The sequence below is a fragment of the Lytechinus variegatus genome, chromosome 3 (genome assembly GCF_018143015.1).
Source record: "Lytechinus variegatus isolate NC3 chromosome 3, Lvar_3.0, whole genome shotgun sequence".
NCBI classification, from domain to species: domain Eukaryota; kingdom Metazoa; phylum Echinodermata; class Echinoidea; order Temnopleuroida; family Toxopneustidae; genus Lytechinus; species Lytechinus variegatus.
This window is the reverse complement of record NC_054742.1, coordinates 32,335,251-32,361,623: the sequence shown is the minus strand read 5'-3', so window position 1 is coordinate 32,361,623 and position 26,373 is coordinate 32,335,251. Positions and strand designations below refer to the sequence as shown.

General features: G+C 36.4%; 1 protein-coding gene across 1 annotated transcript; it reads left to right on the top strand.

Annotated features, from left to right (window-relative positions):
• Positions 1–211: 211 nt before the first annotated feature.
• On the top strand, positions 212–25,733 carry LOC121410790 (nucleolar GTP-binding protein 1-like). Its single transcript, XM_041603103.1, has 14 exons — positions 212–344; positions 15,238–15,408; positions 15,697–15,800; positions 17,508–17,745; positions 18,429–18,671; positions 19,063–19,170; positions 19,664–19,753; positions 20,052–20,162; positions 21,297–21,593; positions 21,988–22,031; positions 22,405–22,492; positions 22,912–22,968; positions 23,796–23,930; positions 24,592–25,733. Exons 1-14 carry the CDS (start codon positions 297–299, stop codon positions 24,742–24,744), a joined length of 1,887 nt encoding a protein of 628 aa, XP_041459037.1. The 5' UTR covers positions 212–296; the 3' UTR covers positions 24,745–25,733.
• Positions 25,734–26,373: the final 640 nt, after the last annotated feature.

The window sequence follows — 26,373 nt, the reverse complement described above, 5'->3', positions numbered from 1 at the left end:
ATGGTATCCACTTGTGAATGGAAGTGGCCCCCCCGGGCCCTCCACCTTCCCACAAACATTTAGACCACCAATGAGCCTTCTACTACCACGTCCCCCCCCCCCCCCCCCCCCCCCCCGGAAGCTCGTCGTCATGCATGCACGTGGCCTAGCCTGCCAGCGCATATATGCACTACCGGTACCGGTATGTCATGTCATGCGCATGTAGCGCATGCGAGCTAGTTGCATATATTTTCTGTGTTGCACGATTATTGCGAGAGGGCCAAGGTTGCAAGTCGAACTAGAAGAACAAGTAGAACATGGCTCTTTACAACTTCAAGAAGATTACGGTTGTGCCAACATCCAAGGTATGTGACATATATTAACTTTTTTTCCATTTTGAATGTAATTGCATGAATGAAATTACATGCGTTAAACGTAAGTTAAACTTAAAAAAGAGCCGTAAGCGAATACCGTCCGCACCGGAATCAATTTGCCGAACACGGGGAAAGGGTCCCGCCAGACTGTCCCCGATAATGGATGGGTTGTATGATGGTTAGACAGCTGGCAGCCGTCTGTTTCGAGGAGTTTTTTAACATTTTTTAATTTCTCCTCGTCCACAGACGGCTCGCTAGCGTGTCCCCGCCATTAGGGGAGGTACAACGCAAAATCCCCCCGGCGGGGCTCATCGCTTTATTTCTTTATTTCACAACGATATATAAAAAGAAACTTACCAAAATGCAGCTTGTTAATTCCTCTTGGCATTAATTGGCATTAAAGTGGTAAAACATCAATTCGAAAGGAACAAAAACAGTGACTTTCCTCGGCTGTCGTGTAGCTCCCAATTCACTCGTTCCTCCGAAGTCGATATTGTACACAAACATATGAGGTGGGATGAACTTCCGGGTCAACTGCTTCTCGAAACCGTTGGCCAATCAGATCATCTCTTTTACGTCAGGCTTATGAATATTAATATTCTTTTCCTTTTCAACGTTTCCTCGTGCGCTCGCCAAGCTATATCACTCACACATTGTACGAGGTTAGTATGTACTAACCTCGTACAATAGACCGTGTTTGACCCTGGATTTCGAAGTAGTCGGCAAACATCGCTTCATTGCTGAAGTAATATTTGCCGAAGCTCCTTCTCGCTACGCACCGGGGCTCTTGCCGGTAAGTAGCAAGAGTTTGTTGAATATAAAAATAATAATAAAATAATAATCCGATAAAAAAAGCACATTTTGCTTACCTCGGCCTCGAAAGTGACTTCGCTTGTCTCTTCCACGGAAATACAAGGAAGCCCGTTGGTGGCGCTAATAATTTCACAACCTTGATTCAGCTCCTCGGTAATTTTATAACTGTATCTAAATTCTTTGAATGCGCAATCCTCATGATTAATTTACTAATTATGGGCACCAATTCATGAAATGCCTTCAAAAAACATAATTAATGATTATTATTGGTGATGATAACACTCATTTGCATTAATTTAAAAAGATGACTGATAAAAAAAAAATGAAAATAATATACGTGCCTGGAAAGAAACCAGCAGTACAAGCTTTGACGAACGTCAATAATACGTATATACGGTATACCAAAGTCTATACAATGAAAAGATTGGACACTTCACGGACTTTGCGTAATGCCTTGCGTCGATATGCGTGTAAAATAGTGTAGGTGCCTATTCTTTCCCTTGTCGTGTCTTTGATATGAATATAAATCGCGCGCCCTCTTCAGGAGAAAATTGATATCAACGCTGACTGATTTCTATCTCCGTAAAATCTTCACTAAAGATCAAGAAAATATACATATTTTTAGAAAGAAACTTCAAGGAGAAGTCACGGAAGGATCTAAATGATTCGGTAAGTGTCATAGCAGGATGTGGAATATTTATTTATACATAATATTTTATGTGGGCAAAAGCCCACTGTATTTTCGAAGTGTAGTGGTGTGTCGCTTGCGTATGACTGATAATCCTTCACTCGCGAGACGATATGAACCCATGGGTGAAGCTATATGTGTGACGTAAAGGTCATGGGGCGGAGTCTAACTTTCGTCGTCCACTTTTTCATGAATAATTCATTACCAAGATGGCTGCCCACTCGAGTCGCAAGTGTCAACTTTTAGAGACAATCCTCTGAATGCCAGTTTCAAAGCGGGAATTTAGGGTAAGAAACTGTCGTTACTTAAACATTATCACCTAAAGGTGCATATGAATGCACTGCTTGTGTAAAATATCACGGTATTGAGGAGAAAAACAAGAAATTAGCCGTGGCCATTGAGCCCCCGTACAGACGACGGTTAAACTTCGGTCTATGTATTTGGTGAGTGAAGCCAACGAAGTTCAGCTGAACAACCAACATAACACAGACCGAAGCTTTTGGTCTATATGATGGTGGGCCCCAAGTCTGCGCACCTAACAATTTGAGTTAAGATTTAACATGAATTTCTTTCTATTTCACAAAATCTTTCAATTGATAATGTTCCTTACATCATGATGAGTTAGTGTGCCAAATATCTCATTAAAAATTTGAAAAGAAATAGGGCCTATATGATTTTCTTGGCAAAATGCAAAAACCACTCATTCAATGAACAAGGTTATAATATAATATAATGGCAAAAACCTCAGGCAGTCATTTTCAGATTGAAAAAAAAATGGTAGGCCTACTCCATGTCTGCGCACTCATTCACTTTGCACACGATTCGGGGATTTTGATGACAAAGGCTACATTTTGAGGCTGTCACATGAAATGCCCTGAATTCAATATTTTTCCACCATTTTGAGTCAGATTTTTTAAAGAATACCTGTCGATGTATTGCATGTGTAAAGTTCGCGCTCGTTGCGTATCTTACTAGAATCGCGCAGATACGCGGGTGCGCAGACATGGAGGAACTGACCATACTGGATGGGTTATCGTACCGCAGGTGTGAGCTCAATTCAGCATCCTCAGGCTCAGCCATTCCATTGTGACTCCTGTGACATATACCCAAAATTTTAACTTAAAGAGAAATTCCAGTAGTTGCAGTAAACACTGATTTCATGAGAAAGTCTGTAAAACCAGGCTTAAATGTCAGTATATCATCAAGGATCTAGATTTGGTACAGTTACATAAACTGAACTTTGTGAAATCTTGAAATCTACGCTGAAAAATGTTCACACTGAAGATCTCCAACACAGATAGGAACACGTGGGACAGTGTATCATTATTGCTGGAATAAAGTTCAAGTTCAAGTTCATTTATTTCTTTCCACGACCAAAATACAATGCATACATGTACGATATCAATAAGGTTAAAGAAAAAACACAACAGGAATAAAAGCTTATGGACAATGAGCTAAAAAAGATATCGAAAATATGGGAAAGAGGTGGTCTGTATAGAAGCAACGCTTGTTAAGCACAGATCACCTTTGATACAACAACAAAATATGTATGATACAATATAATTAAACGTCTGCATTGAAAAAAAAGCAGATAAGCAAGAAAAAAAAAGTATATATACATATATGGTAATAACATAAAAAAGAACAACTAACTAGAGTAGGGTAGAGGAAGGTAAGTACACACGACAAAACAGGGGCGGGGGGGGGGGTACTAATCCAGTTGTCTGTAGTAAGTATAAATGAATAAATAACAGATCTAGCATTAATACTTAAATATCGCTATGAGGATTTTTTTAGTTAGACACTCAAAATCAAGAGTTGAAGAGGAGTTTAGGCCTACAGAGGTTATATATATAAGTCTAAAATTATACATTATTTACATTACATATATAAATCCAAGAAAAGAAAAAAAACAGTCTATAAATAATCCATGTACTTGTAGTAGGATATAGAAACAGAAGAAAAAGAAAATAATATCAATAGTGCAGCATGACATGTAGCACGAAATGTCACGTTTCAATGTAGGTGTACAATATACAAAATTTTAGTTTATGTTTAAAAACAGATAAGCTGACACACTGCCTGATAGAATTGTCTAGAGAGTTCCAATATTTTGGTCCAGCATATGCAAGTGAATTAATTCTGAGCTGAGTTCTTACTGATGATACATGGTATAAAGCAGCTTGCCTCGTAGAGTATTTGTGTATTTGGTTATTCTTAACAAAAATAGATGCTATAGCCATGGGTACACCACCTTTCTCCAACTGATACATGAGGCATCCGAGATATAGACGATATATATCTTGGACCTTCAGCATTTTGTTTTCGTAAAAAAGCTTATCAGTGTGAGCGCGCATATCAGCCGCCGAGATAATTCTCACTGCTCTCTTCTGAATGAGCAGGATTTTTTCTAAGTAAGATTTGGCTGTGGTTCCCCAGGCAAGCACACCGTAATTTAGGTAGGGCAAAATTAAGGAAGAGTACAATGTGCGAAGTACACTCCTAGGGAATATAAACTTCAGCTTGTTAATTACACCAACATTTCTGGAGAGTACTTTACATAAATGGGATGCATGCGCCTTCCAAGACAACTTATCATCAATGTAAAGACCTAGAAATTTAATAGATGATACCTTTTCAATATTTACCTGATCAAAGACTACATTAGCGGGCATAACTGTTTTACTGTTACTGAATAACATATATTTCTTTTTCAATAAATTAAGGGACAGTTTATTTGCGTGAATCCATTTCGTCAGCACACCAAGCTCTCTATTAACAACACCTAAAAGAGTTTCTAAGTTTCTGTGAGAACAGAAAACACTTGTGTCATCTGCAAACAACAAAAAAGAAAACATCTCTGAAGATTTAGGAAAATCATTTACATATAAAATAAAAAGCAAGGGACCCAGAAGGGAGCCTTGAGGTACTCCGCATGTGACGGGTCGCATAGATGAAGATGTTTCATTAAGCTGCACAAATTGTTGCCTGTTATTAAGATAGCTTCTAAACCATTCCAGTGCAGTCCCTCTTACCCCATAATAGGAGAGTTTGTGCAACATAATATCATGGTTCACTGTATCAAAAGCTTTGGAATAATCCAAGTATATTCCAATCGTGTGAAGATGTTTATCTAGTGCAGAAGATATTTTATCTAACAGGCATAGAATGGCATGAGAAGTTGTGTGCTTCTCACGAAAACCAAATTGGGAACTTGAGAAAACTTGACAAGACTTCAAAAACTTAATCAATCTAATGTATACAAGTTTTTCCAAGATTTTAGAGAATACAGAGAGTAGAGAAATGGGTCTATAATTACCCATTTCTACAGGGTTTCCTTTTTTATATATAGGCACAACTTTAGCTATTTTCATTTTTGCAGGAACACTTCCATGCACTAAAGACAAGTTGAAAATGTGAGTGAGAGGTATAACTACAAATGAAATTACATCTTTTATCAAGTCATTAGTTATACCATCGAAACCTGGGCTCTTCCTTTTCAAGCCACTTACAACATCTATAACCTCAGTATTGACAACAGGAACAAAAAATAGGTTTTTTTCATTTGGACTGTCCAAATAATTATCAAAGGTTTCTTGGATATTAGGTATAGTGCTAGATAGAGTAGTACCAATATTAGAAAAATAATCATTAAATGCTTCACACATCAGTTTCTTATCTTCAATACAATCATCTTTCCAGACAAGTTTTGTAATAGTTTGTGGTCTAGGATTAGATTTCAAAACATTACGAATAACCTTCCATGTTCCTTTAACATCATTACATGCAGACTGCAGTTGAGAATGATAGTAGTCTTTCTTTGCTTGGCGCAGAGCAGAGGTCAGTACATTTTTGTATTGGGTATATTTTGACTTAGATTCAGTGGTCTGCTTTGCTTTATACCGACAAAACAAACGATTTTTCTTATTTATTGACCTTAGTAAAGATTTTGTAACCCATGGCATTCGAGGTATTTTATTATATTTTTGTCTACATTTCTGCACTATAGGAAAACATCTATCATAACATAACATAAACATGTCCATGAATTTATTGAAAGACTTATCAACATCTGTTTCATTAAGGACTTCACTCCATTCAGCTTTTTCCAATTCTCTCTTAAATTGTGAAATGTTATGTTGAGTAAAATTGCGTGTTAGCTTTTTACTGAGTGCATCGCCAGAGTTCCTTGATACTAAAGATGTTCTAGCAAAAATAGGGAAATGATCTGAAATATCAGTTACAATAATGCCAGCAGAGGGAATAGGGTGCAAGTTGGTGAAAATATTGTCGATTAAAGTTTGCGAGTTCTCTGCTACTCTAGTTGGTCTGTTAATCAATGGAATCAAGGAGAATGTGCTTAAAGTATCAACAAAGTGACTAACAGAGATATCACTATCGTAACAAAATAAGTTCATATTGAAATCACCCATGATGACAATATTTTTGCTATTAAATGAAGCACTCGAAAGAGTTTTAGACATTTCTTCAACAAATTCATATACGTCACCATTAGGTGGCCTATAGACAACTCCCACTAGCAAATTTTTTTTTCCAGGAATAATAATCTCAACAAAAATAGATTCTAACGAATTATTCATGACGCACAATTCAGCTTTTGTGTGGCACTCGAATGACATGGGAATATACATAGCTACACCACCACCAGTTCTGCTTTGTCGATTATTAAAGACTAATTGATAACTAGGAAGATTGTATAAGGCAGTTGGATTACAAGAAAACCATGTTTCAGTGATTCCGATTACAGGGAAATTGTCCTGAAAATTGTCCAAAAACAAAGAAAGTCTGTCAAAATTTGCATTCATACTGCGCACATTAAAGTGCAAAAAGGTTGTCTCATTGGCAGAACAGTTTTCCAGAAGATCCAAAAAAAGTTTTTCAGTATAATAGTCGGAACCAGTTACTGTAGTTTCATCTTCATCATTTAAGACATATTCAAACTGTAAAGCATTCACATTTAGGTCTGCAATAGTGTTATCATCAGACTGAGCGTAGCTCATTTGAGCAGCATTAATCTGTTCCATAATCTACAACAAAAAAACAGCACAAAGATCTGCAGTTACAAAACAAATAACTGGATATAACAGAGGAGCGTTGGGGTAAAAACAAATCACTCTCAAATAAAAGGGAAAAAGGAAAACAGATGGGGCAAGATATCATAGGCCATCCTTCCCACACGACCAAGCAGCACATTGATACGTATACAAAAATGTGATGCATAGTCATAATTACATAGACAACCTTAAACAGGTTTTAAAAAAAAAAAAAAAAAAACAAAAAACAGGAAACAAAAAAAGACAAAAACAAAACAAAACAAACTCACAGAGATTTGTCGTAAAAAAAAATGATATAAAGCAGGCATGGGTTACTTCTGGGGCCCAGAAACAACCAAAAGTAAATAACGACTTTCTCTAATCAACATACATGTAAAGGCACAATACTTAATAAGACAGATGTAAAGTATCTCTAGTCACTGATTAAGAGCAGTATCACAGTAAAAAAAGTATCTTGATAAACTAAGAAGAGGAAATGATCAAGCTTCGCAGAAGAAAAAAAGAAAGAAGAATGGGCTCACAGTCAAGGACAAACTGAGTCACAATTTAAGTTGGAGGAGACTGTACTTGACCATCGCCGGCAGTAACTTCAGCTTTGTAGAAATCAGCAAGGGCACCTCCATGCAAACGCCATTTTCCTGCCGAGAAATGAAGAAACGTCCCAGCAAGATATGCTCCAGCGACCTCTTTCTTCCATTTATTTTTCTCCTCTCTGTCCAGCCGTGTAAGGTCATCCACAATATAGAAAGGGGCATCTTTCAGCTTCTGGCGCTTTAGGGACATGATATGCCGTTTGTCCTGGTAGGATAGGAACTTGACGAGCATATGTCTGGGTTTTCCTTTGCTAGGATTCCCATCCCGGTGGGCACGCTCAATCCGTGGATTCTGCATCCCGAAGTGCTGCGACAACATGGTTGATACCTTTCCAACAGGGTTTTCATCACTTTCCTCTTTCAGGCCAACAATACGTATGTTATTCCTTCTAGAGAACCTTTCTAGCTTGTTTTCAGCTACCTCGGATTTACGCATTAGGATGTGAAGATCCTCGATTTTCTTCTCTAGAGTACTGACCTTCAGCTCAAGCGGCTCTACACGGTGCTCTAAATCAGTCGTTCGGGCAGCTTGAAGACCCGACGGAAGTGACTGAATCCGCGCTTATTTTGCTTATTTCTCAGCAAGTACACAATTTCTTCCAGAATCTTTCGGCACATATTTTTTATTCATACTACCAGACATTTGGGTGGTCATTATGTTAAATTCTGTAAAAAGTCATTTTGAGATCGTTACCAATACTGGAATTTATCTTTAAGGTTAATTACTTGAAAGTTGTATATTTCAGACTTGTTTGTCCAATTTTTAATCAAAGTACCGTATTGATATATACGGCACCCTGGGTTCATTTCATCTCGCGTGCGAAGGATTACAACTTTTCATAGAGTAGTAGATTCTATATGCTTTTTGCCCAAATAAATTATTAGAACACTAAAGTTCGGATTTCACATTGTGCTATGACACTTACTGAACCATATGGATCCTTCGGTGACTTCTCTTTCCAGTTTGTTAAAGAAATGTATTTTTATTTTTTTATTTTCTCTCATTCTTTTTTTTTCTGTTCAATTTTATTTTCTGGTTTGTTCTTTTTTCCCCTTTTCTTTTTATTTATTTGTTTTTGCTTTTTTTATTTTCTTTATTCGTCTTCTTTTGTTTTGTCCTTTTGATCCTCTACTGTTTTCATATTTTGGGTCGGTTTTCTTTTCTTTTTTTCATTCTCTTTTTTTATTTTCTTTTTTATTTCATTCTTTTTGGCTTTTTTTTCCTTTCTTTTTTTATTTCATCTATGTTTTTTTCTCCTTTTTCTTTCTTTCCTTTTCTTCATTTGTCTCTATTTTTTCTTGTTTTCTTTATCTTCTTTTGTTTTCTTGGTTTTTTTTTCCAAATTATCGACATCTTGGTGTTGTACAAGGTTTTTTTTATATTGAAAACTGTATACATGTAGATAAAAATAGGTAAATAAACAAATTAAAAAATACATGAATACTCATGAATAAAATGAATATATTCGTTGATAAAAAATAATGGAGCGATCAGCCTATAATCGCTTAAAACAAGTTAAAATGAAAAAAACATATTGACGCCTATGATCTGAAAAAATATGAAGAAATTACCTTATCACCTACAGTACCCTCTCTCTCTTCTATAAGTTATGGTTTCAGGAATTTGGCCTTAGAAAGACCTTGGCCTACATGCTTGCTCCCTCATATTCTCTTTTTTTTCTCTCGTTATTTATAATTTCCATTTTGTGTATTTTGTATACGATGCATGTATTCTTTCAATTTGAATTATAGGTTGTATGTTTTTAATGAGAATTTGAAATAAATAAATGAAACAAAAATTAAATGTAAATTTCTTATTAATCCACTCATATATCATCCAACCAGTCGCGTACACAGGGTGGGGGGGGGGGGTTACAACCTAGGCCCGTTTCGGGTACACGTGTACACGTGTACACGCACGGTCAAGTCAGTGCACGTGTACTAAATTCCATCACCGTGTACACGGTAGCATCTGCATAAACAAGCTCACAGCCTCACATTAAATCTTAGTTCTCAGACACTGCACATGTTTTAATTACTAATATGTCAACATATTTCAATTAATCCAGAGTGAGTTCACTTCCAAAATCGCCAATTTAATCCACATTCTTTCTGGAGACTCACGTTTGGGTCTGCTCCGGTCTCAAAAGCTCGAAAGCGTTGCTCAATCACACTCAGAGTCAATTTGAGAATCACCAATTGCGATAGCGATCATCGCTACAACTTACGTGTTATACGCTCGCACACAAGCCTACAAACAAACGCTCTTCAAATTGGCAACATGATAATGAAAATTAATCGATAACTTCAGTTACACTTATTCTGCAGCGATCTGTGCATGCATGTACGGTACAGTATACAAAATGCGCATCCACCGAGCGTCGGCGATAGCTAGGAGTAGGGCCCTGCACTGATTTTCTTTTGCATTCTTTATTAATTTAATGCGCTGCTAAGCCGAGTAAACTTTTAATTTGCACCAATTTTTGTGGATTGATACTTCAAACTTCTCAGGTAAGCTTTAAAACCGTGACTTAGGCTATATAGACCCCTTTTTATGACATATTGATGCGGGTCCGTGTCGACATGAAAACAGAACTCGCTCTCACAGTGTTTACAACGTGTACACGTGTACACGACCGAAAAACACGCCGTGTACACGTGCATCAAAAATGGACTTTCAAAACGGGCCTAGTTCAACCCCCACTCCTTCATTCTTTTTGAGGACTTCTTTTTGTGGTAGGAAACAATTGTTGGTGAAGACTTTGGTACGAGTACCATTTGCACCCCCCCCCACTAAATTTGAAAATAAAAACATGGAGAAGGTTCAGAATAATATATCTAGCCCTAATATAGAACATATATGATGGGGGAGTGAAAATACATACCAAAATATGGCTTAATTTCGAGCAGGATCTAGTGCGTGTAATTGTCCATAGACATCGGTTTATTTAGTCAGTAAAGGGTCTGTGAGTCAAGACTAGTCAAACTATTGGCTGATAATTGTTAAAATACCCCTTCCGGTATCAGCGCTTCTCGCTAGCATAGCGGAAAAGGTCTTGACTGCAGATAAAACGAGGTGAGTTCGAGTCCCAACTAAGGTAAGCAAACTTTAAAAAAATGATAGAAAAATCTGAAGTGAACGAACTGGAAGTCTCAACAAATCTTTTGTTATTTTTGTTGGGGGTTGCATATGGAACTCTTTCCAAAACTTTTTTGGGGGGGTTGTTAACATTTCATTCAGCTTGAAAATCCCACTCCCTTTAAAAAATCCTGCGTATGCTACTGCATCCAACGACCAGCTTCATCAAAATATTATTTTTTTAATTTCCATTTCCGCATGCTCTAATTTATACTGCTGTGGAATATTTTCTTCTTAATTCTTGCAATTGCCAATTTATCACTAATAATGTTAATCCGTTGATACGTATTTATATTAATACGTTTGAACGGAAATAAAATAAAGGATTGAATCATGAAGTAAAATAATTCATCATCATATTTTTGTTCTGAGATTAGTGTTACCTTTCATCTTGCTGGCACTTTTAAGCTTTCCATAGCTATTTAATCATATAGTAAGTAAATCTCTGCGGGATAAGTAGGCCCATCATGATTACAAACAACAAAGAAACGATTTACTCTATTTCACTATAAGACGCATATCCTGGATGAAGTCACATTAATCTTGTTTGTTTATCTGGTGTCCAAGAAGCTCATTTCTAAAGGCATCCCACCTTTTGTCTTACATGTTTTTGCTTAGGAATTTAAAATAATCATGATGACACTAAATCAACTTGTCTTATAATTCTACGACTTATTACTACTACTACGTCCATTGGTGTAATGACACAGAAAATAAGATTTTATGATAAATTTGCCTGATAATAATTTCCCAATAAAAGTTATCATATGTAGGGACAGTGATTTTCCGCGATTGCGGAAAACGGACGGAATTCACGGAAAGTGGCATTTCAAACGGAAAATCACGGAAAACGTATTTTCCCTCAAAATACACAGAATAGCAACAAAAATTACTCCAAAATCACATCAAAATGAGAATATTAAATGGCCACAAAACCCCAGAAAACACGATCTCACTTCGCTACTATCATGGCAATTCACACATCGTGACTGCACTCGACATCAGCACACTCGATTGTACCCTGCACCCGTACCGGCCGGCCGGGTTGAACGTTGGGCTTCACATGCACACATATTCACTACACGGTCGTGTGTTGCTGCCCTCTACGTTTGAAGATGTAACAGCATGATATCGTTGTCTTAAAATCCAAGATGGCTGATTTGCAATAGCCGTTGACTGATGATAACGATGTCCAAAAAACCCCAAAATTATTGAAATATCATTTCACCGTGAAATAATGCAAATAATGAGAAAGGTGAGGATGTATGCATGCTAAATGGGGTAGGAAAAATATTGTATGCACCCGCATAGATCCGATTAGAACAGATTCTATTGTGTTGTTGGTACAGTAGCAGATACAAATTTTGACCAGTGCGAGTGTGTTGTGATTTTGCTATTCAATGTGTAAATGGAATTTTCACTTTTCCGTGTGTACAAAGTCTATGGGGAAACGGAATTTCAGTTTTCTGACATGCTGAAACGGAATTTGAGATTTTCTGAAACGGAAAAGGCAATTTTTTGAAACGGAAAATCACTGTCCCTACATATGCCTTTATCACACCTTTTACCATTTTTATAACAAGTGCATAACCAGATGGGTTGGTCTCCCCCACCCAAATGTCCTAAAAAGAAGGAAAAAAGAGGAGAAAAGGGAGAAAATAGAAGAAAGGTAGCTTTGTGGGTTTTTATTCGCATTAAAACTTTTTCGAAAAAAGACTGAAAACCTAAACAGAACATAATTTTTCTCACCTCACCTGCATAGCAGAGTGAGACTATAGGCGCCGCTTTTCCGACGGCGGCGTCAACATTAATCTTAACCAAAGGTTTAGTTTTTTAAATGACGCTCATAACTTAGAAAGTATATGGACCTAGTTCATGAAACTTGGACATAAGGTTAATCAAGTATTACTGAACATCCGGCCTGAGTTTCAGGTCACATGATTAGAGTCAAAGGTCATTGAGGGTCAATGAACTTTGACCAAGTTGGGGGTATTTGTTGAATTACCATCATAACTTTAAATGTTTATAGATCCGATTCATATAACTTGGACATAAGAGTAATCAAGTATCACTGAAGATCCTGTGTGAGTTTCAGGTCACATGACCAAGGTCAAAGGTCATTTAAGGTCAATGAAATTTGGCCATGTTGGGGGTATCAATTGGTTGAATCCATCATAACTCTGAAAGTGTATTGGTCTAGCTCATAAAACTTGGACATAAGAGTAATCAAGTATCACTGAACATCCTGTTCGAGTTTCAGGTCACACGACCAAGGTCAAAGGTCAATGAACTTTGGCCATGTTGGGTGTATTTGTTGAATTACCATCATAACTTTGAAATTTAATGGATCTGATTTATAAAACTTGGACATGAAAGTAATCATTATGTGACACTTAGATAGATCCTTAATTTGATTGGTTGTTTGATATCGATAATTCGGACCATTTTACAATGACATCATCGACCGTGCAATTTAGGATCCATACGATTTTGTCCATTGCATGCACGCATTGTACGTGACATACTCGACAATCAGTAGACCGTGCTCGCACTACATGGCCATATTTTGCATCGAAAGTGATAAATTTCCTATGAAAATAATCTAGTTTTAAGTGTCATATAAACCAAATAATGAATGTTCCTTCATTCGTGCAATGGACAGAATACATTCGGTGATAGATGAAATGAATGATCCGTTCAACTCTTTCATCTTTGACCTCATGAAGTATTCTGTCCATTGCACTCATAAACATTCATTATTTGAATACTGAACATCTTGTGCAAGTTTTAGGTCACATGTCTTAGGTCAAAGGTCAGTGAACTTTGGCCCTGTTAGGGGGAATTTTTGAATAATCATCATAACTCTGAAAGTGTATGGATCTAGTTCATAAAACAAGTATCACTGAACATCTCATGCGAGTTTCAGGTCACATGACCAAAGTCAAAGATCATTTAAGGTCAATGAGCTTTGGCCATTTTCGAGGTAATTATTATATTGTTATAACTTTAAAAGTTAATAGATATAGTTTATAAAATGTGGATATAGGGACAGTGATTTTCCGTTTCAAAAAATGGCCTTTTCCGTTTCAGAAAATCTCAAATTCCGTTTCAGCACGTCAGAAAACGGAAATTCTGTTTCCCCGTAGACGTTGTACACACAGAAAAAGTGACAATTCCCTTTACACATTGAATAGCAAAATCAAAGCGCATACACTCGCACTGGCCAAAATTTGTATCTGCTACTGTACCAACAACACAATAGAATCCGTTCTAATCGGATCTATGCTGGTGTATTTAGGTGGTGGTGATTTTTTACCTGATTGCTAAGAAAGCATGAATGCTTGTAAGCAAGCAACCAGAGGACCGACGGCTTAAGGTCCCCTCCGAAGGACCTGGTACTGAGGATTAATGCCTTACCAAAGGGCACTAGCGCACCAAGTGGGAATCGAACCCGGGTCACCGGAATAGGAATCCCCCGCTCTACCGACTGAGCTATCGCGCCTCCACTGAGCTATCGTGGTTTTTATGATTTAATGATTTTTCAAACTGATTTAGCGTGCATACATCCTCACCTTTCACATAATTAGCATTATTTTACGGTGAAATTAAATTTCATCGATAATTTTTTGGTTTTTTGGACATCGTTATCATCAGTCAACGACTTTCGCCAATCCGCCATCTTGGATTTTAAGACCACGATATCGTGCTGTTACATCTTCAAACGTAGAGGGCAGCAACACACGACCGTGCAGTTGAGTGATCTAAAGCGATGTGAAGCTCAACCCGGCCGGCCGGGTACGATCGCAGGGTACTATCGAGTGTGCTGATGTCGAGAGCAATCACGATGTGTGAATTGTCATGATTGTAGCGAAGTGAGATCGTGTTTTCTGGGGTTTTGTGGCCATTTAATATTCTCATTTTGTTGTTATTTTGGAGTAATTTTTGTTGCTATTCTGTGTATTTTGAGGGAAAATACGTTTTCCGTGATATTCCGTTGAAATGCCACTTTCCGTTTCAAAAGGCCTTTTCCGTGAATTCCGTCCATTTTCCGCGATCGGGGAAAATCACTGTCCCTATGGATATAGGGGATATCAAGTATCACTGGCAAGTCTTAGGTAGTATGATCAAGGTCAAATTGTCAATGAATGTAGTATAGTATTTTATCATTATGTGAATGGTGTTTTTGTGAATAATTATTTTAAAGTAGTTTTCAAAGTCAGCACTGCTGCTACATGTATATTGAATCGTGCGATGCAGGTGAGACTGCCAGAGGTGCTCCACTTGTTATGTATTATATTACATTGTAATTTTATATTGTTTTTATATTGGTAAATCAAATGGAGTCTGAACCACTGCACTGTAACACTTTCACATAATGCAATTTCTGCTATCTAAAACTGTAGTTATTTTCTTATTACTAACTGTAGCTCTTGAGGACTGAACAAAGTACATTTGTAGTCTATTTTGATATAGAAATATGTGTATATTTTATATCATTGAATCACATGGTAAATGTAAATCAGAAAATGTTTATTAAACATTTTTATCTTTGATGATTTTTATTTTTGCATTTTAGGACTTTATTGATATTGTGCTCTCAAAGACCCAACGGAAGACTCCAACAGTTGTCCACAAGCATTATAAGATCAGCAGGATACGGCAATTTTACATGAGAAAAATCAAGTTTACACAGCAGAGTTACCATGACAAACTTCAACAGATTATCCAGGATTTTCCCAAGTTAGAAGTGAGTGGAAGAAATGTATTTAAGTGTTATGAAATACACTGTTGCTCTAATTTGATATGGACTTGTCTATTGAAATCTTATATATTTACTATATATAAAACAAAAGGAAGTTGAATTGCCATAGTATGCAGTAGTGATAGTCATATTTAGATGTAGCACTTTGAACTAAAATGTATGATGATGGTGATGGTGTTGTAGCTTTCCTTATTTTAGTATGATTGAATCAATTGTACCTCTAATGAAAACAGGTCCATATTATGAATATCCATCCACCTCCACCCCACACAGGATGTCCATCCATTCTATGCTGATCTGATGAATGTTCTCTATGACAAAGATCATTACAAGCTTGCCTTGGGTCAGATTAATACAGCCCTGCATCTCATTGACAAGTAAGTACTCATGTTGATTCTTTCTAGTAAACATGTGTAATGTACTAAATATTGTAGTAAATTTGATATTCTGTATATTTATTGCAAATTGTTAAAGGTCAAGTCCACCTCAGAAAAATGTTGATTTGAATCAATAGAGAAAAATCAGACAAGCACAATGCTGAAAATTTCATCAAAATCAGATGTAAAATAAGAAAGTTATGACATTTCAAAGTTTCGCTTATTTTCAACAAAATAGTTATATGAACTAGCCAGTTACATCCAAATGAGAGAGTCGATGATGTCACTCACTCACTATTTCTTTTGTTTTTTATTGTTTGAATTGTACAATATTTCAATTTTTACGAATTTGATGATTAGGACCTCCTTGCCTGAAGCACAAAATGTTAAAATAATGGAATTCCACTTGTTCAGGGAGGAATGAAACTTCATTTCACATGACAAAGAAGTGAAAATCCAAAAATTTTATATTTCACATAATAAAATACAAAAGAAATAGTGAGTGAGTGATGTCATCAACTCTCTCATTTGGATGTAACTGGCTCGTTCATATAACTATTTTGTTGAAAGTAAGCGAAACTTTAAAATGCCATAACTTTCTTATTTTACATCCGATTTTGATGAAATTTTCAGTGTTATGCTTGTTGAATTTTTCTCTTTTTATTCAAATCAAGTTTTTGTTGGGGTGGACTTGTCCTTTAAGTTTTAGATTTATAATCTTTTATGTGGATTATGTATGTTACCGAGACCTTGGATATAGTTTGTTTGTATAAATTTCATTTAGGCATATTACTGTAGGCACCCCCCCTTTTTATGTTGTAGTTTAGTGATTTTTTTTTCTATCTTTGTTATTGAAGTCTTTGTACGATTATTATGTTATAGGGTCAGCTAATCACAAGGCTTGTTCCTTTCTCGCTGTCCCTCTCATATTCAATCCAATGTTTATTTCTATTTGTTGATGTTTTTCTATTTTGTTGATATGATGCTTTGTATATGTAGTGTTTTTGTATGGATTTTTATGAGCAAATAAATTGAAATTGATATTGACTGAGATGAGGTATAATTCATGGAGAGCATGCACTGTATAATGGATACAAAGTAACTGAACCTAGTAACCTGTTTCGATTGTACATCTATCACAGACATGAAGCACAGTCCAAGCATACAATGCAGATGGCACTTGAATGCCTTACTTTCGCATCTTGGCCTATGGAAATTTATACCCAAAAGGCCATGCAAAAATAGTTGCTAAATCATGGCTATATATGATAATTTACACAATGGTAAGGAGAGCTTATCATACTGAGAATCTATCATATGATATATCTTATGAAATGATAAAAGAGAAATGATATAGAGTTGACCAAATCTTGCCAAAATTATTTGCTGTGCTATCTCAAGCCAATCATCACATTTCAGTAATACCATATGGATTTCTAGTAATACAAGGAACAGTTTGTATGCATTATTTTTTCTTCCATAGGAATGAACAAATCTATTCTGAAATCTATAGGCCTGAATTTTTGCTCTGAATGCTATCATAAAGATATTTTTTCAAAACATGTGACTGATTTGTTGTAGTCAGCTTAAATGAATATTTCTAATTGTTATTAGCCCTGTTGAATTTGCGATTATTGTTGCTTTTTAAAATAATTTATGATTCACACTACTGTATTTTGTTTCACACTGCCATGTGCTGTTCTCCAGTGTTGCCAGAGATTATTGCAGATTGATGAAGTATGGTGATTCCTTGTACCGATGCAAGCAGTTGAAAAGAGCTGGGATGGGAAGAATGTGCACCATCATGAAGAGACAAGGACAGAGTCTGGAGTACCTGGAGCAGGTCAGGCAGCATTTATCAAGGCTGCCCTCTATAGATCCAAACACACGCACCCTCCTACTTTGTGGTTTTCCAAATGTAGGCAAGTCAAGCTTCATGAATAAGGTGTGTTCATATGTACTTTATAACTATGGGGTGGGGGTGATAGTGGAAAATTATATTTATGCATTGCAGAAGAAGAAAGTAATTGGGCAGTTGTTTCTAGTGTGAGGTAAATCACAACACCCTTGTCCATGGAGACAAAACCCAATTCAACCTTGGATTACTACATCTACTATTACATAGATTGAAACTTACATTACATTTATGCATAGTATGTTTTGATTGTAAGAGTTATTTAAATTGTTGTTAAGCAGGTCAAAGGTACATGTAACTTGCATAGAAATTAGTAAATTTATTCAATCATAATATGTTCCATTTATATAGCGCAGCTACTATAATTGCATATACACTACTGCGCTTGATACTTGGTATCATATTGTAACCCTGGCTGTAGCTGAGCTGCCATATAGGCGCTAAAGCATTCAAGGAATAAATCCTACCGGGTACCCATTCACCTCACCTGAGTTGAGTTCAGCACAATGTTGGTAAATTTCTTGCTGAAGGAAAACACGCCATGGTTGGGATTCAAACCCACATCCATCTGATTGAAAGAGGTGAGTCGTAACCATTAGACCACAACGCCCCCACGTTTGCACTTCATTCCTCTCTTTAGTGTAGTATGAGTAATATATTTTTAAAGGAAAAATATGATCTTCCTATACGGTGTTTCACTTTTCTCATGCCAGGTGACAAGAGCTGATGTAGAGGTCCAACCTTATGCCTTCACCACCAAGTCTCTCTTTGTGGGTCATATGGACTACCGGTATCTTCGTTGGCAGGTGGTTGATACCCCTGGTATCCTAGATCATTCCCTTGAGGATAGGAACACTATTGAGATGCAAGCTATCACAGCACTAGCACATCTGAGGGCAGCTGTTCTCTATGTCATGGATGTATCAGAACAGTGTGGACATTCAATTGAAGAACAGGTATATTTTGGTTCTCGTACTCGCCTGTATGTTTGGAAACCAGATTGCACTCTTGGACTATATGGCTATGTGACTTTCGAATATGTGAATGGTTAAGTGCAAAACATAAAAATGAGAGAGAGAGAGATGTAAACTCAAGATGGATCTGAACAAAAAAAAGTAGTAGATGTAGATGTTATAGAAACTTAATTTTATTGATGAGTTACCTTCAGTTCAGAAGGTACTTTTTGGAAAATGTTATTAAAATTTAGCATCCAAAATATTTCAGTATTGCATTTGAGAATGGCTTGCAAGATGAAAAGTTTGTGGAAATCAATTGGTGTAGATTTAGAGATGAATTTAGAGATGAACTTACTCTTTGTCTATGTTGAATTGTTTATCTTGTCTTCAGGTGGAATTATTTGAGAGTATACGTCCCTTGTTTGCCAACAAACCTCTCATTATTGTAGCAAACAAGACAGATATAATCCAGATCAAAGATCTAAGGGATGATCAGAAGGTGAGTTCATAGATAGCAAACAGTAAATACGTTTTGCATACATGTGCTATGACAATACTCTTCATAGAGCAACTTCTCTATTCACTGCAGTGCTGTATTTTGCTCATGATTAGCCATGGTAGCAATAATTTTAGTGGGAAAATATTGACAATTGCTGTCTTGATGAAGTCTTTCTGCTGTTTTATGTTGGTAAACTATTGTATGGATATTACTCAAGTACACCAGTGGATTTTATTTTAGTGTGCCCAATTAAATTGGGGAAGAAATAGAAAATTATTAGTATTGGTTAATCAATTTGCAAAGCAAAAATCTTTGTTAAGTATACAATTGTAACAATATTCAAATGCAGATAACAAGGAATGTCGCAGGAATTTTAAGTTATACCCTTTTATGCCCCTTTCTCTCTATTTATCACTGTCTGTCTCCCTCTCTTTCTCTCCCTCTTTCTGTCTCCTTGTCTTTCTTTGTCTTTCTTATTCTCCTTTCCTCACAGGAATTCTTCAAGAAAGTAGAATCTGATGGAGTTAATGTAATAGAAACAAGCACAGTCACAGAGGATGGTATCATGCAGGTCAAAACAGAGGTAAAATCCTAATCATCAAGACTTTCAAACAAAATCTAAACTGTAATATCAACCTGTCACACTCAATGGTTGAAATATTTGTCTTGATCGGCTAATTATGTTTTTACTATGTTATGATATCCGGCTTAGCAACTGCCCAGCATCAGCTTTTAGGGAAAGTGACACCATTAGAGTGTTTACTGTGTAGCAAGTGTTGTCAATAATCAAGAGTGTAATTAAGTTTTGTCATCAAAAGACATTGGCAATCCTGTGTAACCATATTGAAGTCATCCTTTTACTTTTCTTTATTTTTGTGCAGGCCTGTGACAGACTCCTTTTGCAAAGGGTTGATATGAAGATGAAAGGTCGTAAGGTCAATGATGTCCTCAATCGTCTCCACATTGCGATGCCTACTCCAAGAGATGAAAAGGTACATTGGTAATCCTGTTCCTTTTAGTGAGACCAGTTTGCAACCATCCATCTAAGTCATACATACTGGTAGCTGTACTTTAGGAAGAAATTATTTTTTTTTTGTTCAGGATAGTTATTTTGGTTTGATTCTTTCCAAATGCACAGGGGTGATTGGGTTATTTTGCAGCCTTCTGACCTCTATTTTGGACCATTCTATGGCTAAATTGCCCTTAGCCCCTTTCTTTCTCTTGCTTGAGAGTAAATAATTTCATTTCTCATTAATGAAGAAGTTTAATCCTAAATAGACTGGGCTATTTCGATGCCTAAGAAGGGGGGGGGTCATGATTCAGCCCTATCCCCATATGATCTCGGCCGTTGATTGTGATTTTTGACGAAAATTGGCACCTGCGTTACCCATGGTATAATCTACAAAACTATATGATAAAATTCTGCAAAAAATCTCAAGTAACTTTATTATGCTAATGTATGCCTAAAATCAAAACTTTGCTCTAATTAACTAAATAATGCCCCTAAAATGCTTATATTTGGTTCACAGATTATTATAGGAATCTGATCAAATGTACCTTAAAAAAATTCAACATCACATTTATTTTCTTTGGTATTTTATTGTTTTCTAAATTTTGTACGTATTTCTTTGTTTTTGACTTCTTGTTTTTTATTGTTTTTTTTCAATGGAAATTGTTGGGGACTTCATTTTTACCATTTAATCAGTTAAAGGAAAAGTAATGATACATTTATGAATTTAGGCTAAAAACACTATTTGCATTGAATTTGTACACAGATTCACCTTTTCAAGCAATTTTTGGTCTGCATGTGCTTACAAAATGTTATGTCATTTCAGAACCACTCACCTGGGGTCGCAATTTTGGTCTCAAAAGTTGTACGAGACTTGAAAGTAAAAAGTTGCTTGAGAGGTGCGTTAAAAAAAATTTGTGTGGTGGATGTATCACAAAAAATGTCAAGGATGGGGGCTGAATCAGCCCCCTAGTCTTTTTAGGGTCAAGTACAAGTGTAAATTTCCTTTACTTTTCTTTTTTTTTGGGGGGGGGGTTCACTTGAATGGGTTTGACATATAGATTTCCCTTTATGTATGTATATTTTATAGCTGATATATCTGCATTGCTCTCTACAGGCAAGACCGCCCTGCATTCCCGCTGCTGTGGTAGCCCGCAAGAATGCTATGGAGACCGAACGCAAGAAACGTTCTCTAAGAGATGAAGAGCTTGAACTAGGAGATGACTTTGTCCTGGAGCTGCATAGAGAATGGGATCTTAAGAATGAAGAAGAGAAGACTGATATCATCCCAGAGCTCTGGATGGGTAAGAACATTGCTGACTTTGTGGATCCTGATATTGATGCTAAGCTTGCTGAGCTTGAAGAGGAGGAGGCAATGAGAGAGGCTGCTGGTGTCTATGACAATGAAGAATCGGTGAGTCTCATCTTGCTTTGCCATTCATTTACCATACTGATTTGAGGCATGTTTTCGGTTGACAAATGCAAAAAAGTGATATTGTAACTTTAATGTAAGCAATACAGAGCTTTATGGGCAGCTGGAGTCTATGAATTTTTATCATTAAAATACAATGGGCACTCCTTTCCAACAAACGATACTCATTAGATAAGGTTCACTTGTACATTGAAACTAGACCCAAAGTGGCAAAATCACTAATTCACGTAAGGTAAATTGGTAGACTCATTACCTAGAATGAAATCAGCACTGGGAATGGTTGCTTGAGCTAAAGCCGAGTTGATTATTAATGCCTATCATTATTGTTGTTGTTTGTCATCATCATCATTGTTTGGTTTGCTTGTTTCTATTACAGTCAGAGGATGAAGAGATGAAGGAAATCAGGATTACTGCAAAGAAGTGAGTAAAATCATTGAGCTCTACATTTAATTTTGTTCATACAATGAATATGAAGATACGAAAGACTGTAAAAAATATAGAGCTGACTTATTTTTTATTTAAAGATTGGATATGATTTTTGAATTACAGGCAGGTTCTTTTCTAATCTGTTGTGGTTAACCTCACTATTATTTTGGTAGAAAATCTTGAATGGTTAATTCAATCACAATGGTCATAATTATTTGAGACACAATCCATAATCACTATGACAATATTGTCATTTCAATTTCCACTCAGGTAAACAGTAGATTATGGAAAAGATATTGGGAGGTTTTCATCTTCATTCACAGTTTTCATTGACATTTGAGATATAATACCACTATTTGAATTTCAGGATCCGTGACAAGAAGATACTGATGCAGATGGAATCAAGAGAGAAGAAGAGGATCAGACATCCTTCTATTGTTCGGAAGACTGAAGGGGTAAGAACACACATGGAACAAAGCAACCTTATGTATACTTACTTTCAGGTGCCGGGGTCGGGGTGATCAGATTTGCAGACCCTAAACAGGGATTTCTTTAATTGTTGAGATAATTGATACTCTAAACCAGGATATTGGAGTTTTCATTCCTTGAGAGTAATAGTGGAAACATTTGACTTTTTAACTGGTTTTCTATTGTGATGTTTTCTAGGATTTTCCATTCACAGGTCTTGTTACAGTCAGTCCTGCTGTTGTTGCAAATTACATAGCCTTTTGTATTTTAGATCATTGTGATTTAGAGGGCTATTAGCTGAAACTTCTTAAAACTTTCACAATATATAATTCATTTTAACTTAGCTTTTGTTGGTGAACTATATTCTTTTTCTTAATGATTTCTCTATTTTTTTTCCCCTTTGCAGATTAAAAGAAAACGGTTTGAGAGTGAGATGACTGAGATGGGTGTGGAAATTGCAGGGGTAAGGAGAATTATTCTATTTATTCTTTTTTGTAGGCTTTTTACATCCACATGGAAAAAATATCAATATTGATGCACTTTAAGCGTAATTCCTTGATTGATAAGCAATTTATTTTGATGTGTAGACTCTTGTGCTGGAATTGTAATGCCCTTTGGGGAGGGGGACATTGCTCTATAAATCTGGCTATAGGTTGTGGGGTTGGTGAATACTTTGAATCCTCTGGATCAAACCAAATTCTTGTGAAACCTATTTATGCTTTGTTTGTGTTAGCTTTCATTACATAGCCAAAAGAGAATATTTATTCTTTGAGCCCCCTCTCCCTTCCAGATGTTATTGCCAATCACAATTGAAAGCACTAGCAATCATCACTGATCACATCGGAATAATCTTTTTAACACCAGGGGCCCGTAACACAAAACTTAGCAATGATCGTAGAACATTTTTCTGCGATTGATTCCATTGACTACAATGTACAATCCATCGTGAAAATCAAGCGTACGGTCAATCATTAACCTTTGTGTTACAAGACCCAGAAGTAATTGATCACTACTCTAAAACTGTTACCACTTGTGGCCATATTTATGCAATTGATAACATCGGAATGATCAATCGCAGTGTGCATTGTGATGCATCACAAGTTCTGTTGAAGAGAATCATAGAGTGTGCTACCTTTTGTGAGAGGTGATAATGTCTGAATGACATGTTACTGATCACCTGTTATTTTTAATTTTATCCCAAATGACGATAATATGTGACTGACTCTTTACTGATCACCCGAGTGGCATCTGAAAGCGCCCAAGATGTAATAAAACTTGTTTTATTCACAGGATAACTTTAGCCAGAATCGTGGAAGGAGTAGCAGTCGTGCCCCATTGGTCAAGAAGCGCCGCACAGATTCCACTGGACGTGCAACCAGTAGCATGAGAACACCTAGGGATGAATCTGGAATCAGAGATGTGGAGGTACAAAATCATATTCTTTATTTTAATTATTTTCAACTATGTTTAAAAAAATGTTATTACCATAGTATGAATCAACAGTTTCTCATTGACATATCAGAGAATCATTTTGAAGTAAAGAAGTACTATTATATTTGGTTGATTAATATTTTTGTGGATATTTTGCTTGGCCGAGAAATTAATGTAAGGAGTTTTTATTTGGCTAAATAGTGTTAGCATTCTATAATTTCTTCTTAGTAAAAGATTAAAGTCTATGTTTTTGCAAAGTATTCTGACTTGTCTTTTGCAATGCAAACTAATTTGTTACATCACATGCACACTATATAATTCTATGCAACTAATGGGGGAAAGTGTGCACATTTTGTACATGCTCAATTGATGCATTATAATAACTGGATTTATTTTCTGAGGATAGTGTAGTTTATTGAGAAATAAATCAATACTAAAGTTGACTACACTGTATACAATACGTACATGGAAATGATTAATGACTTCTCTCTCCTTTCTCTTTCTCACCCTATCCATTTCTTACTCTCTCTCTATTCACTTTCTTTGTCCTTCTTTTTCTTTTCTTTATTTTACTTTGTTACTGCTACCATGGCTCTTTTCATCTTTCACTCTCTGTCTCTTTACCCCTCTCTCTTTCTCTCACACACTCATACAGAAGCGTAAGAAGGTGCGTACCCTATCCAAGGTGTCCCAACGCAAGATGAACATGAACGCCAAGAAGGGTGAAGCAGATCGCAAGATTCCAACCAAGATGCCTAAACACTTGTTTGCTGGAAAGCGAAAGGGTGGATCCACAAGCAGGCGATAAGAGGAATAACAACCATATCAGGAATTCACCTGAATATCATATATTTCTTCCATTGACATTATTTAGTTTCTTATGTTGTATAGTATATATTATGATCAGCATGATATAACACTGAACTTTTAGCATAATTGAAATAAACCAATTATTAAATTTTATTTTCACTGTAAAATTTATTTAAAAATAAAAGATCAAAGTTTGTTCTTTTTCCAAGTTCAGCCCTGGACTCAAAGAATCACACATCTTTTGCGTAGAAATGATAGGCAACAAGCTTCTTTGTATGCTTCTTAATCTGATGGAGATCTGATTCAAGCTATTCTAAAGAGTATGCAATGAAGTGTATTACTTTTGTTGATTATGTGCTCCCTTGTGTCATTGCATTAGAAAGTACATTTTCTCCCTAAAAAAAAATCATATCCATATGTATGAAAGTGCAGGGTACAAATGCAGACCGAGATATGATATAATCAAAGCCTAAGTGGGTTACATCAACATGATGTATAATAGCTCCTAAACATTACACAAAAAAATAATTTAGAGAAGGGTATTAGACCATCAGGGTCAATAAGAGATAGTTGGCATTCATGTCCTCTGTAGAATTAAGCCAGTAACAACAAAGATTCATCAGTGGCATTACTGTGTGGTATTTAGTATTAACATAACTCTTGAAAAATAAGATTTCTTGTTGCCAGTTGACTTTTTCTTCTGTTTGAGATCTGAGCCTCAGATTTATCTGCACTTCCATCTAGGATCACATGCTTCAAAGTTGTCAACTTTGTATGGTGTAATTTTTGTTTAAAGGATTTTTATCAATACCATCCATCTTGAACAGTCAACTGAATGTCACGGTAGGTCATGTGTACTTTATATGCTTGGTTAAACACCTGTGCCATCTTGAAGACAAGAGTATGTCATGATTTTAATAAGACATTTCAAATAATTTTTTGCAAGATGTAATTAAACCTTCAGGATCTTTGTCATCACTTTGCTTTGTACTGCATCAAAATCTACCATTTTTGTCATGTGATCCGGTCTTTATTCGCTTTTATATGGGTACCACAAGAAAGGTTTATCCCTCGGCTTGTGGCTGTTACTTGACCTTCTTACATTTTGTATAGAAGTTTCTCTTCATGGAGGAGAATTTAAAAGGTGATATGAATTTTTATGCTGTTGATATTTAGAGGAATGTATTATCATGACATTAAATTTTCCTTATAGTATTTCAGTTCGTTACTGAAGAAAAATGAAATGTATTGTATGGAGGTTTTATTATTTAACCCTATCTAGGCCGGGGTATTTTGGGAGTTCCTATGGCCGGGGGGGGGGGGGGGCCTGGGAGGCCCCCCCCTAAGATCCCGGCCGTCGACCGCGCGATCGCGCCGAAAATTGGCACACGGGTTGCCTGGGACATAATCTACAAGATTGTATAGTAATTTATTTCATGCGAATTGCTATTAAGTGATTATGCTAATTTATGCGTAATTAGTATGCGAAATCATACTTTTTCCTCGAACTCCCTTAACCCTATCTAGGCCGGGGGGGGGCCTCGGAGGCCCCCCCCTCAACGAATCGCGCGATATTTTCGCCGTGCGAAATTTTTTGACCGCGCCGCTCGCTGACTTTTTACTTTCA